This window comes from Erythrolamprus reginae, chromosome 1 (assembly GCF_031021105.1).
Source record: "Erythrolamprus reginae isolate rEryReg1 chromosome 1, rEryReg1.hap1, whole genome shotgun sequence".
In the NCBI taxonomy this organism is placed as follows: Eukaryota; Metazoa; Chordata; class Lepidosauria; order Squamata; family Dipsadidae; genus Erythrolamprus; species Erythrolamprus reginae.
Window position 1 is genome coordinate 422,239,183 of NC_091950.1, and position 24,335 is coordinate 422,263,517.

A 24,335-nucleotide genomic window follows, 5' to 3' on the forward strand; every position below is an offset into this window, starting at 1 on the left:
TGGAGACCTCACCTACAAAAAGATATGGATAAAATTGAACGGGTCCAAAGACGGGCTACAAGAATGGCGGAAGGTCTTAAGCATAAAACGTATCAGGAAAGACTTAATGAACTCAATCTGTACAGTCTGGAGGACAGAAGGAAAAGGGGGGACATGATCGAAACATTTAAATGTGTTAAAGGGTTAAATAAGGTCCCGGAGGGAAGTGTTTTTAATAGGAAAGTGAACACAAACAAGGGGGCACAATCTGAGGTTAGTTGGGGGAAAGATCAGAAGCAACTTGAGAAAATATTATTTGACTGAGAGTAGTAGATGCTTGGAACAAACTTCCAGCAGACGTGGTTGGTAAATCCACAGTGACTGAATTGAAACATGCTTGGGATAAACAGATCCATCCTCAGATAAAATACAGGAAATAGTATAAGGGCAGACTAGATGGACCATGAGGTCTTTTTCTGCCGTCCATCTTCTATGTTTCTATAACGGTGACAGCCCTATGGTTGGGTTTCAGTAAAACCCCATTTTCCTGATTGGGAATGAAGACATGGGGATCCGCTCCTTCCCCATTTAAATTGAACTGAGGGGGCTAGTTGGTGGAGGAGGGTGCTGCGATTTGTGGGGCCCTTAGTGATCTCGGAGCTTGGTTGTTTTCTTGCAGACATTTCATAACCCAACTAGGTAACATCATCAGTGGTAAAAGGGAGAGGGGGTTTGTTGTTTTTAGACAATGGTTTGCCATGTTAGTATTGGTGGGAGTGTTCCTGGTGGTTCTTTGATTTGGATGGTGTTCTGTCCCAACGACGAGCCCCCCAAGAAATAGGACCTCATACACTGATTTTACAAGATTTAAGCTTGTAATTCCAATATTTTAGGAGCAGGGAGATTTGGATTCAGAAATCCAGCAACGAAGCAAGAAATAAGTCTCTTTGGTGCTAATTGGGTCTAAAACAAACCAAAACTCAGAGATATTTTCTTTGATCACGCAGATCTCATTAACTGACTCACTCTAAGTTGGCAGGAAGCCTGAAGATAATGAGCCCAACTCCCCAGATTTAAAGGCATCTAGGGTTACACTAGGGTTTTTAGTTACATATTAAATCATTAGATTTGCGCTGCATGATTATGTCTGTATCTATTCTGTGAGCCACCCTGGTCTTTTGAGAGGAGCAGCATACAAATCTAATTAATTAATTTAATAATAATAAGTCAGGCGGTAGGGAAAGCAAGTAGGATGCTTGGCTGCATAGCTAGAGGTATAACAAGCAGGAAGAGGGAGATTGTGATCCCGCTGTATAGAGCGCTGGTGAGACCACATTTGGAATACTGTGTTCAGTTCTGGAGATCTCACCTACAAAAAGATATTGACAAAATTGAACGGGTCCGAAGACGAGCTACAAGAATGGTGGAAGGTCTTAAGCATAAAACTGATCAGGAAAGATTTAATATTTAAATGTTTCGATCGTGTCCCCCCTTTTCCTTCTGTCCTCCAGACTATACAGATTGAGTTCATTGTCTTTCCTGATAAGTTTTATGCTTAAGACCTTCCACCATTCTTGTAGCCCGTCTTTGGAACCGTTCAATTTTGTCAATATCTTTTTGTAGGTGAGGTCTCCAGAACTGAACCCAGTATTCCAAATGTGGTCTCACCAGCGCTCTATATAAGGGGATCACAATCTCCCTCTTCCTGCTTGTTATACCCCTAGCTATGCAGCCAAGCATCCTACTTGCTTTTCCTACTGCCCGACCATACTGCTCACCCATTTTGAGACTGTCAGAAATCACTACCCCTAAATCCTTCTCTTCTGAAGTTTTTGCTAACACAGAACTGCCAATGCAATACTCAGATTGAGGATTCCTTTTCCCCAAGTGCATTATTTTACATTTGGAAACATTAAACTGCAGTTTCCATTGCTTTGACCACTTATCTAGTAAAGCTAAATCATTTACCATATTACAGACCCCTCCCGGAATATCAACCCTATTGCACACTTTAGAGTCATCGGCAAATAGGCAAACCTTCCCTACCAAACCTCCCCCTCTTGTATTTTTTCAACAACTTAAAGGAAAGTGCTGTAAATTGGAAGTCCTCATTGCAGCTGTGTACTTAGTACACCTGCCAAAAGTACACCTGAAAGGCCAAGTAGTTTTGAAAGATTACGGGTCTTAAATCTTAGAAATCTTAGAAAGATTTATAACTTTGTAGTTTAGCCTGTAAGAGTTGAATGCGTTTTTTCCGTGCCGGAGCTATAATGACGAGATCCAGAGTGGAAGGAGTAAAAGAAATGTTATTTTGAAAATTACCAGCCTGTAAAGCTCTTATTATTGGAACAGTCAGCCTGGTTCCAGCCCATGTCCAGAACAGCAAGTGCTACGGGAATGCCACAACGGTCATTAAATGTGAAAAACAGCTGTAGGTCGCTTCTTTTTCAGTGCTGCGGTAACTTCAGACAGACACTAAACCAGTGTTTCCCAACCTTGTCAACTTGAAGATATTTGGACTTCAACTCCCAGAATTCCCCAGCCAGCGAATGCTGGCTGGGGAATTCTGGGAGTTGAAGTCCAGATATCTTCCAAGTTGACAAGGTTGGGAAACACTGCACTAAACAAACGGTTGTATGTCGAGGACTATTTGTACCCACATGCGATGTTTCAACAGAATTTCTCATCCTCATTTCTCATTCATGTTCTTGGGCATATATGCTATTTTTAAAAATTGACTGCAGGCTTTTCTAGTTTATTTATGCAGCTGTGAGAGCAATCATGGGCTTCCCTAGGTATGCCCATGTTACACCAACACTCCGCAGTCTGCATTGGTTGCCGATCAGTTTCCGGTCACAATTCAAAGTGTTGGTTATGACCTATAAAGCCCTTCATGGCATCGGACCAGAATATTTCCAGGACCGCCTTCTGCCGCACGAATTCCAGCGACCGGTTAGGTCCCACAGAGTTGGCCTTCTCCGGGTCCCGTCAACTAAACAATGTCGCTTGGCGGGACCCAGGGGAAGAGCCTTCTCTGTGGCGGCCCCAACCCTCTGGAAACAGCTCCCCCCAGAAATTAGGATTGCCCCCACCCTCCTTGCCTTTCGTAAACTTCTTAAGACCAACCTCTGCCGTCAGGCATGGAGGAATTGAGACATCTTCCCCAGGCCTATATAATTTGTGTATGGTATGTTGTGTGCATGTTTTTTAATTATGGGTTTTTTAGTTTTTAAATATTAGATTTGTATTTTACATTGTGTTATACTATTGCTGTGAGCCGCCCCGAGTCTACGGAGAGGGGCGGCATACAAATTGAATTAATGAATGAATGAATGAATGAATACACTTATTTTTTTAAAAAGGAAGAGACTTTTGAGATCAGAAGTCCAGCTTGGTTTATTATGTGTAAAACGATCTACAGCAGCCAGTTGGTAGCTTTAACCTCCGAACTAAACCGATGCGATCCGGCAGTACAAAAAACCCCCGCAAGGCTTTGTCAAAAAAAACCCCAAAACCCCTCACAAAATCCCCCCCCCCCCCCCCCCCATGCTTCCTGCTACCGTTTCTGCTTTGGAAGAACAAACCACAGGAATAAGAAACAAGTAGAAGGTTGTGATATATTTTTCTTACAAGACAGGCCGAGATTTAAGGGCTCGGGCATTACACAACATAGCAATCGTAGTTGTCATCTTTTAAACCAGTGTTTTTCAACCAGTGTGCCACGGCACACTAGTGTACCATGAGACATGGTCAGGTGTGCCGCGAAGCTCAGAAAGAGAAAGCAAGAGAGAAAGAAAGCAAGACAGAGAAAGAAAGCAAGACAGAGAAAGAGAGAGAGAAAGAGAACAAGAGAGAGAGAGAAGGCAAGAGAGAGAGAACAAGAAAAAGAGAGAAAGAGAGATAAAGAAAGCAATAGAGAGAGAGAAAGAGGGAGGGAAGGAGAGAGAGAAAGAGCAAAAAAGAGGAAGAAAGGAAGAGAAAGAAAGAGGGATGGAGAGAGAAAGAAGGAAGGGAGAGAGAAATAGAGCAAAAGGGAGGAAGAGAGAGAGGGAATTCTTTTGTCCCACCTTTTTTTAGCCCCCACCCTCCCCCCACTCAATGTGCCTTAGGGTTGCGTAAATGTAAAAAATGTGCCGCGGCTCAGAAAAGGTGGAAAATCACTGTTTTAAACAACACCATTTATCCCTTGCGGGGTGGAGTTGTGGGCAACTGAATGGAGCTAGCAAAATATTTAATGGCTGGCTGCCCTTCCTGTCGCCAACACAGAGTTTTTGTTCAAGCAGATATATTCTCAGTATGCCCACAAAGAGAAAAATATCTGCCTCTACTTAGGATCGAACTCCCAGCCTCCGGATTGTGAGGTGTGAGCTCCTCACCTCTAGGCCCACCGCAACACTCACGAGTCAAAAATAGCAGTAATATACTGAAATAAATTAGTGATACAAATGGTGGAAGGGATGTTATTTACAAGACGTAGAAAAGGCCTTCGGGGAAGAAATTTGGCACAACGGTCATGATCGGAGGAAGCCAACTTTGGGAAAGTCGAGAGACCCGCTCGAAGGTTGGAAACCGCAGCCTTCTGACACGACAGGAGTCGCTAATGTCAGCCTGTTTCCGACTGATCGTGGTTAACAGGGATTCTGGCCGAGCTAAAGGCCAGGCAAACGAAGGCTTAAGGCCACTGAAACTGTTTGCCTTCATTTGAGGACTTCTGGAAAGGGGGGAACCGGGTTCAAATAGCCCGTCTATCCTGGCTTCTCCGCGTTTTCTGAGGAGACAAGCCAACGAGTTTGGATGCCTCTTAAACACAACCCCGTGCGGGATTCTAGATATCGGCAGTAAAAAACTTTTTGGTCTGGATAAGAAGACTGGAAGAAGCTCATTAACAGGCGGCCATCTTGTTCCTTAAAATGGGAAGAAGCTCATTAACAGGCGGCCATCTTGTTCCTCAAAATGGCAAGAAGCTCATTAATAGGTGGCCATCTTGTCCCTCAAGATGGCAAGAAGCTAATTTTAGGCGGCCATCTTGTCCTTCAAGATGGCAAGCTCATTTTAGGCGGCCATTTTGTCCCTCAAGATGGCAAGAAGCTCATTTTAGGCGGCCATCTTGTCCCTCAAGATGGCAAGAAGCTCATTTTAGGCGGCCATCTTATCCTTCAAGATGGCCGCCTGACAAAAACGGAGATGTTAAGATCGGACTTGTCCACTGGAGAAAAAAGCCCAGTGGATCAGAACCAGGCTATCCCCTCATTGCGGGTTTGATGCCCACCGTCTTTGATCCAGTGGACATCAAACTGGCCCTAGAGGTGCCCCTTTCCAGGGACACCCCGCTGGGTGTCATTTTTTTGCATAGGTGTGTCGGGAGATGTCTGTCTTTGTTTCCAAAAAAAATTAAGTTTCTCGGGTCAACAGGTGATACGAGCTGGGGTCCACCTTCAACACCTCTCCGCCGTGGCCTGAAGACCTGACGCTCGTCCCCCGCTCAGTGGCAGGGCTGCGAGAGCATCGACTGCTGGACGGCTTTCTGAAGAGAGTGTCTGGTCACCAGGAGTCGGACCACTTCTTCGTTCCGCTTGGTCAGCCGCTTGCGGGCTTGGTCGTGAGTCACCATGGTCATGTCCCAGCCGTTCACCTGCAAGAATGCAGAGCGATTTTTACAATAAGTGTCAAGAGCAAACACGGATATTTTTAGTTATTATAGAAACATAGAAGATTGATGGCAGAAAAAGACCTCATGGTCCATCTAGTCTGCCCTTATACTATTTTCTGTATTTTATCTTAGGATGGATCGATGTTTATCCCAGGCATGTTTAAATTCAGTTACTGTGGATTTACCAACCACGTCTGCTGGAAGTTTGCTCCAAGGATCTACTACTCTTTCAGACAAATAATATTTTCTCACGTTGCTTTTGATCTTTCCCCCAACTAACTTCAGATTGTGTCCCCTTGTTCTTGTGTTCACTTTCCTATTAAAAACACTTCCCTCCTGAACCTTATTTAACCCTTTAACATATTTAAATGTTTCAATCACATCCCCCCTTTTCCTTCTGTCCTCCAGACTATACAGATTGAGTTCATTAAGTCTTTCCTGATACGTTTTATGCTTAAGACCTTCCACCATTCTTGTAGCCTCCCCCCAAAAAAACCTCTAGTTAATTGCCTCTTGGGGGGGAAAACCACCTTTGGGACTCTGGAATAATAATAATAAATCTCCGTCGATTTGGCTTTAGAGACACCAAGAGTGGAGGCGAAGTGTCCAGCAAAGTTCTTTAAACGGTATGAAATTTTTACCTGCATGATTTTGTCTCCCACTTGAAGTCCAGCCATTTCTGCTGGTCCACCTTCCGTCACCCGAGTGACATAAATGCCCTGGGGGAAAAAAACCAAGAAATGGGAAGGCTGCCACTGTCTGGAACCACACACACACACTCACATACACACACAAACACACACAAACAAACACAGCTTACTGAGTGTCTGTTGACCTCTTTCTCCAAGCATTGTTAGCCATGTACATAGGAATATAATGCAGAAGGCCGTTCTCTTTTGTTTATGTTATTTCTATCTGGTCTTTATTATTTTTAATAAATAGCTCAGGACGGTGAACACGCCTAATTATTATTATTATTATTATTATTATTATTATTATTATTATTACTTATTACTTATTAGACTTGTATGCCGCCCCTCTCCAAAGACTCGGGGCGGCTCACAAAACACAATGCTAATGCTTCCTTCTCCTCATCCTCCTATTTTCCCCATAACAACTACCCTGCGAGGTGTGTTGGGCTGGAAGAGAAAGAATGGAATGGAATGGAATGAAATAGAATAGAATAGAATAGAAAAGAAGAGAAGAGAAAGAAGAGAAAGAGAAAAGAAGAGATGAGAAAGAGAAAAAAAGATAAAAGAAGAGAAGAGAAAGAGAAAAGAAGAGAAAGAGAAAAGAAGAGAAGAGAAAGAGAAGAGAATTGGAAGGGACCTTGGAGGTCTTCTAGTCCAACCCCCTGCTTAGGCAGGAAACCCTACACCACTTCAGACAAATGGTTATCCAACATCATCTTAAAAACTTCCAGTGTTGGCGCATTCACAACTTCTGGTGGCAAGCTGTTCCACTGGTTCATTATCCTCACTGTCAGGAAGTTTCTCCTTAGTTCTAAGTTGCTTCTTTCCTTGTTTAGTTTCCGTTGCTTCTTGCTATTCTCTTTGGAGAATAGGTGGACTCCCTGTTTGTGGCAACTCCTGAGATATTGGAAGACTGCTATCATGTCTCCTCTGTCCTTCTATTAAACAAGACATACCCATACTGTTAATGTATGATTTTAGCAAGGTGGTGCACTCACAGAAATGTTTAGATTGATATTAGTTATGAATAACTACTCAGCCACACACAGATATACCAACATGAATTAAAGTTAGGTGGAGAAGGGTGGCATACAAATCTAATTAATAAAATAAAATAAATAAAATAAAGTTTACTTTGAGAAATAACATATTTAGATAAACAGTCTAAAGTCATACACATAATAGTCAGAATAACAATCCAAATATTATTAAGTACATAGTTTTTCTTACCAGTTGTATTTGTCATAATCAGCAAATATATTAATAATAGTAGTAATAATAATAATAATAATAATAATTTATTAGACTTGTATGCCGCCCCTCTCCAAAGACTCGGAGCGGCTTACAACATTTTGATAAAAAAGATACAATATATAAAACATTTCTAAACCAATTAATAGAATATCTCCGGGACCGCCTTCTGCCGCACAAATCCCAGCGACCAGTTAGGTCTCACAGAGTTGGCCTTCTCCGGGTCCCGTCAACTAAACAATGTTGTTTGGTGGGACCCAGGGGAAGAGCCTTCTCTGTGGCGGCCCCGACCCTTTAGAACCAACTCCCCCCAGATATCAGAGTTGCCCCCACCCTCCTTGCCTTTCGTAAGCTCCTTAAAACCCACCTCTGTCGTCAGGCATGGGGGAATTGAGACTTTCCCTTCCCCCTAGGCTTATAAAATTTATGCATGGTATGTCAGTATGTATGATTGGTTTCTTAAATTGGGGTTTTTAAAATTAACTTAAATATTAGATCTGTTTACATTGTATTATTATTGTTGTTAGCCACCCCGAGTCTACGGAGAGGGGCGGCATACAAATCTGATAAATAAATAAATAAATATTTAAAAATTATCTTAAAAACTAAACATTTAAAATCAAACAGTCACATGCGTACTATCACATCAAAATCATATCAAGCTTAGACACATTTTATTGGTAATACGTAACTATAATACAGAGAGATTGCAGAGAATTGCAGATCAAACCTCTCAGTGAGTAGCCAATTAACATTGAGTAGCTTAGACAAAGAGAAACGGAGAGGGTAACTCAGAGAAATAAGCTATAAACTCTAGCTCCCTCTTGTGGCAGTCTGCAACAATTGCAGCCAATATAGTGCCAACCCAAAGTTATGGGCAGAGTCCTAACAAAACCCACCCAGCTCAGAAAGCACCAAGGACCCTACATTTCAATCCTGAGCTAAAATATTGATAACAACACCTTGATCTCCCAACAGGGAACTTGGGATGCACAATCGATCGAATAAATAGATCTGTAAAGAGAGCTCCGTGCCAACCTTGTCCGTCTTGTCCTCCGAGAAGGGGTTCTGAGCTGGGTCCTGGTCGATGCCGCCTCCGATGCTGAAGCCCAGAATCAGGTTCTCACCTTGGCGCAGTTTGTGGATTTCAACTCTTTGCTGAGACAAGAAAAGAAGAATCCAATTTGATCACTCACGTATGACTCCATCCGCAGCGCAAAACCCAAGCAGTTATGGCCTTGCTGCAAAGATTCCAAAGGATGCCTTAATTCGGTAATAATGGTGAGCCTTTTTTGGTTCACCTGCCAAAAGGGTGTGTGTGTGTGTGTGTGTGCTACCAATCCTTGTGCCATCCCCGCACATGCGCATAGGCCTCAATGAAGTGTGAGACAATATACAACCTGGACACACACACAACCTGGGAGAAACCCCTCTTAGCAGTAGCGACTGCGAAAGAGACTTCGGAGTCTTGGTGGACAATCAACTAAACATGAGCCAACAATGTGCAGCAGCAGCTAAAAAAGCCAACACCATCCTAAGCTGCATCAACAGGGGAATACACTCCAAGACCAGGGAAGTCTTAATACCACTCTACTACGCCCTGGTCCGACCACACCTGGAGTACTGTATTCAGTTCTGGTCACCACACTTCAAAAGAGATATTGAAACTCTGGAGAAGGTGCAAAAAAGAGCAACCAAGATGATTAAGGGACTGGAAACCAAGACTTACGAAGAGAGACTGAGAGAACTGGGCATGGATAGCCTAGAGAAAAGGAGGGCCAGAGCGGACATGATAGCAGTCTACAAGTATACGAGGGGATGTCATAGAGAGGAGGGGATCACTTTATTCTTCAGGGCACCAGAGGGCCGGACGAGGAACAACAGCTGGAAGCTGACCAAGGAGAGATTCAACATGGAGATAAGGAGGAACTTCCTGTCGGTCAGAGCGATCAACCAATGGAACAACCTACCAGCGGACGTTGTGAACTCCAACACTCTGGACATTTTTAAGAGAAGATTGAACTGCCACTTGACTAGTGTACTATAGGGTTCCTGCTTGGGCAGGGGGTTGAACTCGATGGCCTGCATGGTCCCTTTCAACTCTAACAATAAATAAATAAATAAATAAACAATGAAAAAACAGCCCAATGGGCAAACTGGAAGTTTGGAAAACACACTGTATTTTTCGGAGCATAAGACGCATCAGATCATAAGACGCACCTTAGTTTTTTTGGGAGGAAAATAGGGAAAAGAATCTGCTTACCAGATATTTATCTGGCTAGCGTCCTTAGTCTGGTCAGCTCCAGCACATTATTTTATCCCCTGGTTAAGGGGTTAAAAAAATTATTCTGAGAGAGTAACAATGTAAGAGCTTGCAAGCCAGTAAGAGCTGGGAACGTTATTAGCATCTGGAAAGGAACATTTGGAGCCAGTAGAGCAATGGAAAAAATCCTGCAAAGACTTAGGGCTTGGAAAACATTCTTTGCAGAGAGTAACAATGAAAGAGCTTGCAAGCCAGTAAGAGCTGGGAACATCGTTAGCTCCTGGTTAGGGCTAGAAAGAAACTTATTTGGAGCAAATTAGAGCAATGAAAAAAACCCTGAAAAGACTTAGGGCTTGGGAAACATTCTTCGCAGGGAGTAACAATGAAAGAACCTGCAAGGTAAGAGCTGGGAAGATTGTTAGCACTTAGTTAGGGCTAAGAAAAAAAGCTTCGAAAAAGCTGCATTCAGAGTATAATTTTCAACCTCTTTTAGGGAGAAAAAAGGTACGTCTTATACTCCAAAAATACGGTACTTCTGGTTTGCCCGTTGTGCTGTTTTTCGCATTCCGGAGGCCTCTAGAAGCCTGCAGTGTGAAAAAAAGTACAACGAGCAAACTGGAAATCTGTTTTCCAAACTTCCAGTTTCCCGGTGGGCTGTTGTTGTTGTTTTGTTTTTTTTAAATATAATTTTTATTGATTTTTTAAAGGTTTTACATAAAATAAAACGAAAACTTAAACATACAAGTGGGCTGTTTTTTGCACGAGAATGGCTTTTTCCCCAAACGCCATCAGTCTACTAAACAAATAACTCCCTCAACACTGTCAAACTATTTACTAAGTCTGCACTACTATCACTACTAGTTTTTTCTCATTATTCCTATCACCCATCTCCTCCCACTTATGATTGTATGGACCAGATTATCTCAAGGACCGCCTTCTGCTGCACGAATCCCAGCGACCAGTTAGGTCCCACAGAGTGGGTCTTCTCCGGGTCCCGTCAACTAAACAATGTCGTTTGGCGGGACCCAGGGGAAGAGCCTTCTCTGTGGCGGCCCCGGCCCTCTGGAACAAACTCCCCCCAGAGATTAGAATTGCCCCCACCCTCCTTGCCTTTCATAAGCTACTTAAAACCCACCTCTGCCGCCAGGCATGGGGGAATTGAGATACTCTTTCCCCCTAGGCCTTTACAATTTTATGCATGGTATGTCTGTGTGTATGTTTGGTTTTTATAATAATGGGTTTTTAACTGTTTTTAGTATTGGATTATTATTATCTGCTTATTGTTGCTGTTAGCCGCCCCGAGTCTCCGGACAGGGGCGGCATACAAATCCAATAAATAAATAACTTGTTGCTTGTATCCTAAGATTTTTATTAATATTGTTTCTTCATTGCTTATTGGACGCCCATGACCATCATGAAGTGTTCTACCACATGATTCCTGACAAATGTATATTTTCTTTTATGTACACAGAACATATGCACCAAAGACTAATTCCTTGTGTGTCCAATCACACTTGGCCAATAAAGAATTCTATCTAAATAGTCTCTTCCAACTCCTATAATCTAAAAGAAAAAAAGAGAAAAAAAGGTTTTGCTTCAACCCTTCCAGCCTTTGGTGAAGCTTTGAAGTTCCGTCTCTTCCTCAGAGATTAGTTTCTGCACATCAAAAGTTTGACTTGGTGCCAAGGCTTTTCATGTTCCTAATGACTTGGGTTTTATCATTTTAATGAGGCTTTGAATGCCAGTTTAGCTATGGATCGGGAGAAGCCCAGAGCTGGTTAGAAGATGGACATAGAAACATAGAAGATTGATGGCAGAAAAAGACCTCATGGTCCATCTCGTCTGTCCTTATACTATTTCCTGTATTTTATCTTAGGATGGATATATTATTATTTATTAGATTTGTATGCCGCCCCTCTCCAAAGACTCGGGGCGGCTCACAGCAGGAATAAAAAACAGTATAACAATGAAACAAATCTAATAATAAAATTACATTAAAAAAACCCAACAATTAAAAACCATACAGCACATACATACCAAACATAAAATATAAGAAAGCCTGGGGGAGATGTCTTAATTCCCCCATGCCTGGCGATATAGGTGGGTCTTGAATAACTTACGAAAGACAAGGAGGGTGGGGGCCATTCTAATCTCCGGGGGGAGTTGATTACAGAGGGCCGGGGCCGCCACAGAGAAGGCTCTTCCCCTGGGGCCCGCCAAACAACATTGTTTGGTCGACGGGACCGGAAGAAGGCCCACTCTGTGGGACCTTATGTTTATCCCAGGCATGTTTAAATTCATGGACGGCTCCTTACAGGTTTTAACTCAATAAAATTGAAATCGATAACTCCGATCCTCTTTGGAACAACACATGCTCATCTTGCGGCAAAAGTATAAAAAGTCGAAGAAACTAAATTGCTCTGGGGTTGTAGGATTCGAACACACAGGCAGGCACCTCCGAGTCTCTGGAGAGGGGCGGTATACAAATCCAATAAATAAATAAATAAATGCAGACTGAACAACTGTCAATAACAAAATACCAATGGATTGTAGATGTGGCAGTACCCAGCAGGCAGAAAAACTAGAAAACAAGAACAAAATACAGCTAGTCCTTGAGTTACGACCACAACTGAGCTCAGCTTAAAACAGTGAACAGTGTTGGTCAGGCGGTAAGAAAAGCAAGTAGGATGCTTGGCTGCATAGCTAGAGGTATAGCAAGCAGGAAGAGGGAGATTGTGATCCCCTTATATAGAGCGCTGGTGAGACCACATTTGGAATAATACTGTGTCCAGTTCTGGAGACCTCACCTACAAAAAGATATTGACAAAATTGAACGGGTCCAAAGACGGGCTACAAGAATGGTGGAAGGTCTTAAGCATAAAACGTATCAGGAAAGACTTCATGAACTCAATCTGTATCATCTGGAGGACAGAAGGAAAAGGGGGGACATGATTGAAACATTTAATATGTTCAAGGGTTAAATAAGGTCCAGGAGGGAAGTGTTTTTAATAGGAAAGTGAACACAAGAACAAGGGGACACAATCTGAGGTAGGTTGGGGAAAAGATCAGAAGCAACGTGAGAAAATATTATTTGACCGAAAGAGTAGACTCTTTCGCAGACTCGGGGTGGCTCACAACAATAATAATAACAATGTGATAATGTAACAAATCTAATATTTAAAAGAAAGCATCTAAAACCCCATCATTTAAAAAACCACACAACACAAGCATACCATACATAAAACTATATAAGTCTGGGGGAGGATGTCTTAGTTCCCCCATGCCTGGCGATATAGGTTGGTTTTAAGCAATTTACGAAAGACAAGGAGGGTGGGGGCAGTTCTGATCTCTGGGGGGAGTTGATTCCAGAAGGCCGGGGCTGCCACAGAGAAGGCTCTTCCCCTGGGGCCCGACAGACGACATTGTTTAGTCGACAGGACCCGGAGAAGGCCAACTCTGTGGGACCTTATCGGCCGCTGGGATTTGTGCGGCAGGAGATGGTTCTGCAGGTATTCTGGTCCAATGCCATGTAGGGCTTTATAGATCATTACCAACACTTTGAATTGTGACCGGAAACTGATCGGCAGCCAATGCAAGCCACAGAGTGTTGGAGAGACGTGGGCGAACCTAGGTAACCCCACAATAGCTCTCGCGGCCGCATTCTGCACAATCTGGAGTTTCCGAACACTTTTCAAAGGTAGCCCCAATAATTTTCTTTCCAGCCCTAACTAGGTGCTAACGATGTTTCCAGCTCTTACTGACTTGCAAGCTCTTTCATTGTTACTCTCTCAGAATAATTTTTTTAAGCCCTTAACCAGGGGATAAAATTTATTTATTGTTGGAGAGACGTGGACAAACTTAGGTAACCCCACAATAGCTCTCTGTTGTGAGCCGCTCCGAGTTCTCGGAGAGGGGCGGCATACAAATCTAATAAATTATTATTATTATTATTATTATTATTATTATTATTATTATTATTATGTCAGTACAACACAGCAAACGAGATCACTATGCTGGATTTCGTATTTCATCACCAGTCGGGCGCTTCCCAAGCACCTAGGACTGCGTGATGTAGCGGAAAATTATGTTTGCCGATCCCAGTAAAGCGGCCTTTTGTAATTGACAGATGGAGATTTTGTCAATTCCGATGGTTTTCAAATGTCCGCTGAGATCCTTTGGTACTGCGCCCAGCGTGCCAAGTACCACTAGGACCACTTTCACTGGCTTATGCCAGAGTCGTTGCAGCTCGATTTTTAGATCTTCATATTTCACTAATTTCTCTAGCTGCTTCTCCTCAATTCTGCTGTCCCCTGGGATTGCGACGTTGATGATCCATACTTTCTTTTTCTCCACGATCACAATGTCTGGTGTGTTATGCTTCAGAATTCGGTCAGTCGGAAGTCGAACAGTAGTTTTGCTTGTTCATTTTCAACCACTTTTTCGGGCTTATGATCCCACCAGTTCTTTGCCACTGGTAAATGGTAGTTCGGGCACAAGTTCCAGTGGATCATCTGTGCCACAGCATCATGTCTATGCTTGTAGTCAGTCTGTGCGATCTTTTTGCAGTAGCTGAGTATGTGATCATTATTATTATTATTATTATTATTATTTCTGCTCGGAGCTCTCAGGTTGCCTTGATGCAGATGATAATAATAATAATAATAATAATAATAATAATAATAATAATAATTTATTAGATTTGTACGCCGCCCCTCTCCGAAGATCCTAACTCCCACATCACCTCCTCCTCCTCCTCTGATTTGGCTCTTGGAGGGGCCGGCGGGCCAACAGGCCACAACACTGGGCACTGTGTGGCATCCTAACAATCAGGTTCAGTTGGGGGCTTTTTTTGGTTTTTTCGCATTCTTCATTTTTCCCGTCTTCACTTTCCAGAAGATGGGTTTTTCTCTCCCCCGGAGGCACCAGTGTCTATTAAGAAGAATCCGGGTCTTATTTTGGCTTCTTGTAAACAAGGAACCATTGATGCGTTGCTTTCCCCCAGAGGCTCCAACAGATGAATGAGATCACTGGAAAGAAAGATAAAAAGCAGACAAAAGGAAGAGGACCGGGGGTCTTGGCCGCGTGGACTGCCGGCTGGCAAATTGGAAGCGTCTGAAAACAAGACCGGGAATCCTGCGGAGGTTTTGCCGACAGATGGCTGCCAGAAGGGAAGGCAACCCAGGGCTTCCAGGATGCCAGAACGAAATAGAATTAAAATTAGCATTAGCATAGAATAGAATACTGGATAGGATAAGAGCTCATCCTTGGCTTACAGTTCATTTAGTGACCGTCTCAAAGTTACAGTGGCATTGAAAAAAGTAAATTATGACGGTTTTTCATACTTATGACCGCTGTAGTGTCTCCTTAGCCACACGATCAAAATACAGACACTTGGCAACTGAAACATAGAAACATAGAAGATTGACGGCAGGAAAAGACCTCCTGGTCCATCTAGTCTGCCCTTATACTATTTCCTGTATTTTATCTTAAGATGGATCTATGTTTGTCCCAGGCATATTTACATTCAGTTCCTGTGGATTTGATAACCACGTCTGCTGGAACTTTGTTCCAAGCATCTACTACTCTTCCAGTAAAATAATATTCTATCACCTTGTTTCTGATCTTTCCCCCAACAGCCTCAGACTGTAAAAAATATGATTTCAACAATCGAGTTATCGAAGCGTGGAACTCATTACCGGACTCAATTGTGTCAACCCCTAACCCTCAACAATTCTCCCTAAGACTCTACACGATTGACCTCTTCAGGTTCCTAAGAGGCCAGTAAGGGGCGTACATAAGTGCACTGGTGTGCCTTTCATCCCCTGTCCAATTGTCTTTCCTTTATCTCATCTATCTTATATATTCTCTTCCTTTCATATATCCTCTCCTCTAAGTTCACCTTCACCCTCTTTTTATATTATCACATGTCTATTTTCTTCCTATGTATTTATGTATTGGACAAATGAATGAATGAATGAATGAATGAATGAATGAATGAATGAATGAATGAATGAATGAATGAATAAATAAATAAAGATTGTGCCCCCTTGTCCTTGTGTTCACTTTCCTATTAAAAACACTTCCCTCCTGAACCCTATTTAACCCTTTAACATATTTCAATTTTTCGATCATGTCCCCCCTTTCCCTTCTGTCCTCCAGACCAGTGATTTTCAACCTTTTTTGAGCCGCGGCACATTTTTTACATTTACAAAATCCTGGGGCACACCACCAACCAAAATGACACAAATTAAATAAATAAATAAATAAATAAATACATACATACATACATACATACATACATACATACATACATACATAACCCCCTCGTATATACAATCCCATGTAACATCCCCTTATAAATACAGTCAATCATCAATCATCCCTACTCAAATTTATATCTCATTTCTGGGTACTTCTCCTGTCTTTCCCCCTTTTCTCTCTCATGTTTGTCATTTCTCTCTCTTCCTCCCTTTTTCCCTCATTCCTTTTCCCTCTCACTTCTCCTCTTTTTCCATCCCTGTCTCTCTCCCCCCCCTTATGTGTGTGTGTGTATACACACTGGAACCATTTCCAAAACCAGTTGAGGGCTGGGGTTTTTTCTCTTTTATTCTTTTCAAAAAGAGGTGTGGGCTGGGGGGCATTTCTTATTATTTGGGTGCTTTTTACCATATGCTTCAAGAATCACCTCTCTCTCTCTCTTTTGTTTCTCTCTCCTCTCATTCTCTGCCTCAATCATTTCTCCTTTTTTCTCCCCTTTTTGTTCTAATTTCTCTCTCTCCTTTCCTCTCCCTATCTGTCTCTCTTGCTTTCTCTCTCTCTTGCTATCTTTTTCTCTTATTTTCTTTCTCTCTCTCTTGTTCTCTCTCTCTCTCTTTCTCTCTCCCTCCCTCTTTCTCTCTTTTTCTCACTTTCTCTCTTGTTTTCTCTCTCTCTCTTGTTCTCTCTCTTGCTATTTCTTTCTCTCCCCCCTTTCTCTCTCTCTCTCACTTTCTCTCTATCTTGCTGTCTGTTGCTGTCACTCACTCTCGTTCTCTCTCCGTTCTTCTCAGCGGAGGCCAGTTAAGGTGATATTCAATGTCGGGAGCGCGCGGGCGGTTGCGCGTGCTCCCTACCCCCCTGCTAGCCACTCGGAATATTCAAAATAAGAAAAGCCTTCACCGGCGAAGGTTTTTCTTATTTTGAATATTCCGAGCGGCTAGCAGGGGGGTAGGGAGCGCGCGCAACCGCCCGCGCGCTCCCGACATTGAATATTACCTTCGCTGGCCTCCGCTGAGAATGGAGAGAGAACGAGAGTTGGGCCATTTTTTGTCTCCTGCGTTCCGGGTGCGGGAGGAGCCACGCCGAAAGGCAGGAGACAGCGGAGGAGGAGAGGTGGCGGGCGGCGGGCAGCGCCGAAAGGCCGAGGGGGCCGGAGGCACCGTGGGGAGGCAGGGGCGGCCGCGGCTCCCTTCCCTTCTGCTGCCGGCGCCTCCCCCCCCCCCGCGGGCTGGCAGGGAGATGAGGAGCGCGCTTTCGGGGAAGCGACGGTGCTTTGGGGAAGCGACGAGAAGCCATGGGCGCGAGGGGGCCGACTTTCAAAGCAACCTTTGCCGGCCTCCCGTGGGAGGGTGCCAATAGCGGTGGCGGCGGGGGGGCAATAGCGGGGGGGGGCAAACCGCCTCGCGGCACACCTGACCATGTCTCGCGGCACACTAGTGTGCCGCGGCACACCGGTTGAAAAACACTGCTCCAGACTATAGAGATTGAATTCATTAAGTCTTTCCTGATAGGTTTTATGCTTAAGACCTTCCACCAGTCTTGTAGCCCATCTTTGGACCCGTTTAATTTGATCCACCTCTTTTTGTAGGTGAGGTCTCCAGAACTGGACACAGTATTCCAAATGTGGTCTCACCAGCGCTCTATACAGCAGGATCACAATCTCCCTCTTCCTGCTTGTTATACCTCTAGCTATGCAGCCAAGCATTCTACTTGCTTTCCCTACCACCTGACCGCTCTTGTTCAACCATTTTGAGACTGTCAGAAATCACTAACCCCCAATCCTTCTCTTCTGAAGTTTTTGCTAACACAGAACTGCCAATGCAATACAGTACTCAGATTGAGGATTCCTTTTCCCCAAGTACATTATTTTACATTTGGAAACATTAAACTGCAGCTTCCATTGCTTTGACCATTTATCTAGTAAAGCTAAATCATTTACCATATTACAGACGCCTCCAGGAATAGCAACCCTATTGCACACTTTAGAGTCATCGGCAAATAGGCAAACCTTCCCTACCAAACCTTCCCCTATGTCACTCACAAACATATTAAAAAGAATAGGACCCAGAACAGACCCTTGTGGCACACCGCTTGTAACCTGTCTCTGCTCAGAATACTCGCCATTAACAATAACTCTCTGATGTCTACGCTTCAGCCAACCATTGAACTATCCAGGGATTAAGTCCAATCTTCACTAATTTATCTATCAGCTCTTTATGTGGAACCGTGTCAAAGGCTTTGCTGAAGTCCAGATAGGCAATATCCACGGCACCACCTTCATCCAACTGGGTTGATATTTATGATGATTGCCATGTCCCAAGGTCACGTGACGTGATCCTTTTCTGATGTGATCCTTTGACAAGCAAAGTCCACGGGGAAGCCAAATTAATTTAACGACTCCGTTACCAATAACTAAAGTGATTCACAGAACAGCTACGGCAAGAAAGGACATAAAACAGGGCGAAACTCACACCTGACAAACGTTTCACTTGCCAACAAAAACTTTGGGCTCAGCTGCAGTCATAAATTGAGGCCGACCTGTAGACTAGAACAGAATAATAATAATAAATAATAATAATAATAATAATAATAATAATAATAATAATAATAATTTATTGGATTTGTATGCCGCCCCTCTCCACAGACTCGGGGCGGCTAACAACAATAATAATTGTTGTTGGATTGTTACAATCCAATAATAAAAACAACTAAAAACCCCTATTATAAAACCAAACATACACACAAACATACCATGCATAACTTGTAATGGCGTAGGGGGAAGAGCTATCTCAACTCCCCCATGCCTGGCAGTATAAATGAGTCTTGAGTAGTTTACGAAAGACAGGGAGGGTGGGGGCAGTTCTAATCTCCGGAGGGAGTTGGTTCCAGAGGGCCGGGGCCGCCACAGAGAAGGATCTTCCCCTGGGGCCCGCAGAAGGGAGCAAAACAGCTGATGAGCACACACAAGGGATTTGTGTCCGGTGTTGTGGAAGAAATAGATGGTCTTTTTAGGACCTCAGGGCCTCACTATGTTTGATAAAACCTTTCTATCTTTAGCATCCGTATCAAGCAGTTGGAGGTTGCAAAAGGTTAAAATTAACAAAGAGGTTCAGACTTTGCCCTTTGCCTATATCGCAGAATTATTCAAGCATGGCAACTTTAACATGGGTGGGTCTCAGCTCCCAGAATTCCCCAGCCTGAATGCTTTAAGAGGGGTGGATGTCCATTCCCAGAATTCCCCAGCCAGCCCGCTTTAAAATGAGTGGACTTCCACTCCCAGAATTCCTTCCTCAGCATGGTTTAAGAAGAGAGGACTTCCACTCCCAAAATTCCCCAGCCAGCCTGCTTTAAGATGGGTGGACGCCCTGAATCCCCCATCCAGCATGGTTCAATTCTGGGAATTGATGTCCACCCATCTTAAAAGCTGTCAAGTTTGAAAAACTCTGCTGTTGTGTCTTTAATAGTCTTCTGCAATACAGTATTTCTATTTTGTGGCCAGGATCCAACTTTGTCTCTGCTTCTCCAAGTGACAAGATAAGGGAGAATGTCAGAATGAAACCCTTGGCCCTGGATCACAAAAGGACAGATCTTTAAGCCTCTACTTGGCAAGGAATGCTTAGGGGGTCGATTGATCTAAACCAGACCTGGACATTTTATGGACCTCAGGCCATATCTGGCCCTTTGGCTGTCCCTGCCTGCCTCGCATCAGCTGAACTGGAAAACAGAAATCAAATGTAAATATGCCTATGCCAGTGAAGGTGAACCATATTTTAGCTCAAATGCCAAAAGGGTGCTCATACAGGGGGTGTGTGGACACAAAAATGGAAACACCTTGAAAACCCAGATTTGGAATCCAGATTTGTGAAGCTCCCTTCGAACAGTTTTTGTGGAAACTGGGTTCTGTCCGTGTCTATTGAGCTCTGCAGTGGTTTTAGGAGCTGCGGTCTTGCAATCCGCTCTAACAATTCGCTTTAGAGTCCGAACAGTCTCTCTCAGACAACTTCGACTTTCGACCAGACCTGTCCTTGGCTGAGGACTTTTTCCCTTCTCTTTCAAAAGCAGTCATTACTTTTGAGACATGACCTCTTGAAACGCCAAACAAAACCACCCATCTACCAAAATGACGAATTTGGGTTAAGGCTCTCCCTAATAGCTCTTAATAAATAAAACCACCCATCTACCAAAATGATGAATTTGGGTTAAGGCTCTCCCTAATAGCTCTTAACTTTGAGTCTCCACCTAATTGCTCTTGATAAATAAATAAATAATAACCACCCAAATTACCAACTTGGGCTTCCCTGAATTTTTGCAGACCAGGTGGGTTTTTACAATCTGGATTTTGTTGTTGTTGTTATTCAGTATCTATCCTCTCCATCACACCTAGCAAATAATTCCTGATCCTTTTAATCCCAGCAGTAAGAAATCAAGTGCTTGTGCCTGCATAAAGTTTAGACTGTTGAGCTAATCCCCAAAATCATGATTCACACCCTTTTAAGAAGAAAACATTTGTTAAGATGCTGTTGCCTGGAGAAAAAGCAATTGAAACTCTGTTCGGGCTACACATAACTCACACATGACTCTGTCCCATGATTGCGACACATTTCATTCCTCCGAGCTATTGCGCGAAACAAACCAGACATCCCCAGAGGGGATTTAAAAGAGGAATTGGGTTCAAACTGATCTAATTCTCCCATGACGCGATGCAGAGAGGAAGAAAATAAGCTAAGGCTTTTGGATACTGGATAAACATATGAGCATTTTGAAAGCAATTTAAAAGAATTGGATTTTTTTTAAAAAATGTATTGATTTTTAGTTCCAAGACAAGACAAAGACACATACAAAAACACATAACATAAAAAAGGAGCCCAAACTGCTCCGTATTTTTTAGAAGTCTAAGAAATTTAAATACGAATCTTGTAGATCATATTAAGAAAAGGTGATAAAAAAGAATCACAAAAGGAAGAAAAATGTATAAACTGTCACCAATTACTATTTACAAACGTTCACATCGTTTTGTACCATTTACTATATGTTTACAGTATTTACAATAGCCTTCTTTTATCGAGCCACTCATAAAACTTATACCAAATTTTACAATAGTCATATTCTTCTTGTCCTTTTAAAAAAAATATAAATAAATAAAAGAATTAGAAATAAGTTTGTAAAAACCTAGACGACAAAAAGAGAAATCGGTGGCAGCTTTTGATAAATTATGTAACACTGATTTAATGGAATAAAGATTTAAGAATATGAATATTGGAAATGGGAGATTTCTATTCCTTGCAGGCAGCTGGTCATTTATAACAAATCTTTCCCTTCCCCACCACCATCCAGCCAGAGTTGAAGAAGCTTCTGGGATGAGGAGCAAAACGTCTTCAAAGAAAAAACACCAGAAAGAGTACAAGGATAGAATGGAACTTGAAAAGGTGCAAAAAAGAGCAACAAGTATGATCAAGGGAATGGAGCCCCTCCCTTAGGAAACCAGGTTGCAACACCTTGGTCTCTTCAGCCTTGAAAGATGGCGTTTAAGAGGCAACATGATTGAAGTGTATAAAATCATGCATGGGATAGAAAAGGTGGATAGAGAAAAAATTATTATTTTTTAAATTATTTTATCTATCACACAATACTAGGACAAGGGGGCCTTCCCTAAGGCTCACAGGTAAGAAAGTGAAGATAAATAAAGGGAAATATTTCTTCACCCAGAGGTCCTTGGTTGATGGGATTCACTTCCAGAAGAGGTTGCGACAGCTGTCTGCCTGGAGAGCTTCAAGGCAGGATTAGACAGATTCAGGGATGCCAACGGTGCTTATTGAAACGGGTATCCATGTGCCACCTCTATATTGGTTGAGGCAGGCAGGGTTCCCTTGGGTCCCATTTGTTGGGGGTCAAGGGAAAGGGAGGGTCTAGCTTCCTCTTTCTGCTCAAGATCCCTATGGTGGGCCACTGTGGGACATAGAATTCTGGACTCAATGGGCTTTGGTCTGATTCAGCAGGGCTCTTCTGTTTTTATAGAAACATAAAAGATTGACAGCAGAAAAAGACCTCCTGGTCCATCTAGTCTGCCCTTATACTATTTCCTGTATTTTATCTCAGAATGGATCTATGTTTATCCCAGGCATGTTTCAATTCAGTTCCTGTGGATTTACCAACCACGTCTGCTGGAAGTTTGTTCCAAGCATCTTCTACCCTTTCAGTCAAATAATATTTACTCACGTTGCTTTTGATCTTTCCCCCAACTAACTTCAGATTGTGTCCCCTTGTTCTTGTGTTCACTTTCCTATTAAAAACACTTCCCTCCTGAACCTTGTTTAACCCTTGAACAGATTTCAATGTTTTGATCACGTCCCCCCTTTCCCTTCTGTCCTCCTCTATGTTCTTAGAAAGAGCCCAAAGCCAGAAACCAGAAGACCGTGGGTTCTAGTCCTGCCTTAGGCATGAAAGCCGGATGGGTGACTTTGGGTCAGTCGCTTTATTGCAGCCCAACCCAGCTGATAGGGCGGTGGCTGTCGTGGGGCAAAGTGGCTGCAAGAAAGGGAGGGAGATGAAAGGGAGAAAAGGAAGGAGTAAGGAAGGGGGAGGGGAAAGGAGGGAGGAAAAGAGAGGAAGGAGAAAAGGAGAGAGGAATGGAAATGGAAGGAGGGAGAATAGGAGGAAAGGAAGGAGAGTAAGGAGGAAAGGAGGAAGGAAGAACAGGAGAAAGGAAGGAAAATGGGAGTGGAAGAGGAAAGGAGGAGAAAGGGGGAGGGAGAAGAACAGGAGAATGGAAGGGAGAGAGGAGAAAGGGAGGGAGGAACGAGAAAAGGAGAGAAGAACTGAAACAGAAAGGAGAACAGGAGAAAGGAATGAGAGTAAGGAGGAAAGGAGGGAGGGAGGAAGAAGAACAGGAGAAAGGAAAGGAAATGGGAGTGAAAGGAGGAGAAAGAAAGAAGAGAAAGGAGGGAGGGAGAAGAACAGCAGAAAGGAAGGAGAGTGGAAGGGAGAGAGGGAAAGAGTACGGAATGAGAAAAGGGAGAGAGGAACAGAAACAGAAGGAAGGTGAATAAGAGAAAGGAAGGAGTAAGGGAGGAGGGAATGAGAAAGAAGGCAGGAAGGAGGAAAGGAGGGAAGGAGGAAAAGAAAGGAAAATGGAAAAAGGAAGAAGGAATGAGGAAAGGAGGGAGCCATGAGAATGGAACGAAGGGAGGGAGGGAGCAAGGAGGAAGAGGAGAAAAGAAGGAGGAAGGAAGGAGAACGGGAGAAAAGAAGGAGAAAAGGAGGGGGTCAAAGGAGAAAGGAAGAATGGAAGGGAGGGGCGGCGAAAGGGAAGGAGGAGAAAAGGAAGGAGAAAGAGGGGTAGAGAAAGAAAAAAAAGGGAAGGAAGGACTTCCAAAGAAAAGCCGACCTCTCCCGGACTTTCTCAGCCCTTTCCAAACTCGCCGAGCGTGAGAACCGGCCTCGCGGGGGTCTCCATCCCGGGAGGTTTGGGGTGGGAGGAAGGGGTTCCCACGGGTCGCCTCGCTTGCCACGCCCGGCCCCGACACGCCAGAAAGCCCGACACGCGTCTGCAGGTCGTGGGAACGGGCTCGCGGGGGGGAAAGAGGACGGGGAACGGTGCCCCGAACCCCGGATCGTCCTTCCTTCCCTTTCTTTGCCTCTTCCCCGCACCACCTCGGGACTCCAACGCCCAACATCCCCTCCTCTGGAGGATGGGCTTTGTAGTCCCGCGGGGGATGGGCTTTGTAGTCCCGGCGAGGAGGGTTTTTTCCCGGGCGGGAAGGCTGGGCTTACCACCACGGCCGTGACGGGCTGGCCCGGGATGTAGGACATGGTTCTCCGGGAGTCACTGAAGCCGCTCCAGTCGCTTCGCCTCCGGCGGAACAAAAGCGAAGGGAGCGGGCCTGCGAAGCTCCGCCCTCTCCTCCTCGTGGCCCCGCCCACCGCCCTGTCAGGCCCCGCCCTCTTCCCCCCTCTCACGCGGCTTTCTCCTGGCCACGCCCCCTTTCACGATTCCTTAGATCAGTGGTTCCCAACCTTGGCAACTTGAAGATATTTGGACTTCAACTCCCAGAATTCCCCAGCCAGCCAGATATCAAGTTGCCAAGGTTGGGAAACACTGCCTTAGGGCTCGGTAGGCAAAGTTGGCTCTTCTATAACTTGTGGACTTCAACTCCCAGAATTCCTGAGCCAATCATGCTAGCTTAGGAATTCTGGGAGTTGAAGTCCACAAGTCATAGAAGAGCCAACTTTGCCTACCTCTGCC

The 24,335-nt window shown here is 43.9% G+C and overlaps 1 protein-coding gene across 1 annotated transcript; it reads right to left on the reverse strand.

The window, feature by feature from the left end:
* Positions 1-3,349: 3,349 nt before the first annotated feature.
* Positions 3,350-24,016, reverse strand: TAX1BP3 (Tax1 binding protein 3). Its single transcript, XM_070735431.1, has 4 exons — positions 23,864-24,016; positions 8,611-8,730; positions 6,271-6,348; positions 3,350-5,611 (listed from the first exon to the last, which is right to left on the reverse strand). The coding sequence occupies exons 1-4, from the start codon at positions 23,900-23,902 to the stop codon at positions 5,462-5,464; spliced, it is 387 nt and encodes a 128-aa protein (XP_070591532.1). The 5' UTR covers positions 23,903-24,016; the 3' UTR covers positions 3,350-5,461.
* Between the last annotated feature and the right edge of the window lie 319 nt (positions 24,017-24,335).

What these genes read in the sequence shown, in the direction of transcription:
- TAX1BP3 (XM_070735431.1), bottom strand. Translation starts at nt 23,902, where the DNA reads ATGTCCTACATCCCGGGCCAGCCCGTCACGGCCGTGGTG. An exon ending in AGCCCGTCACGGCCGTGGTG is followed by an intron (nt 8,731 to 23,863) that starts GTAAGCCCAGCC and finishes TTCTTGTCTCAG; the next exon opens with CAAAGAGTTGAAATCCACAA. An exon ending in TGGGAGACAAAATCATGCAG is followed by an intron (nt 5,612 to 6,270) that starts GTAAAAATTTCA and finishes GCATTCTTGCAG; the next exon opens with GTGAACGGCTGGGACATGAC.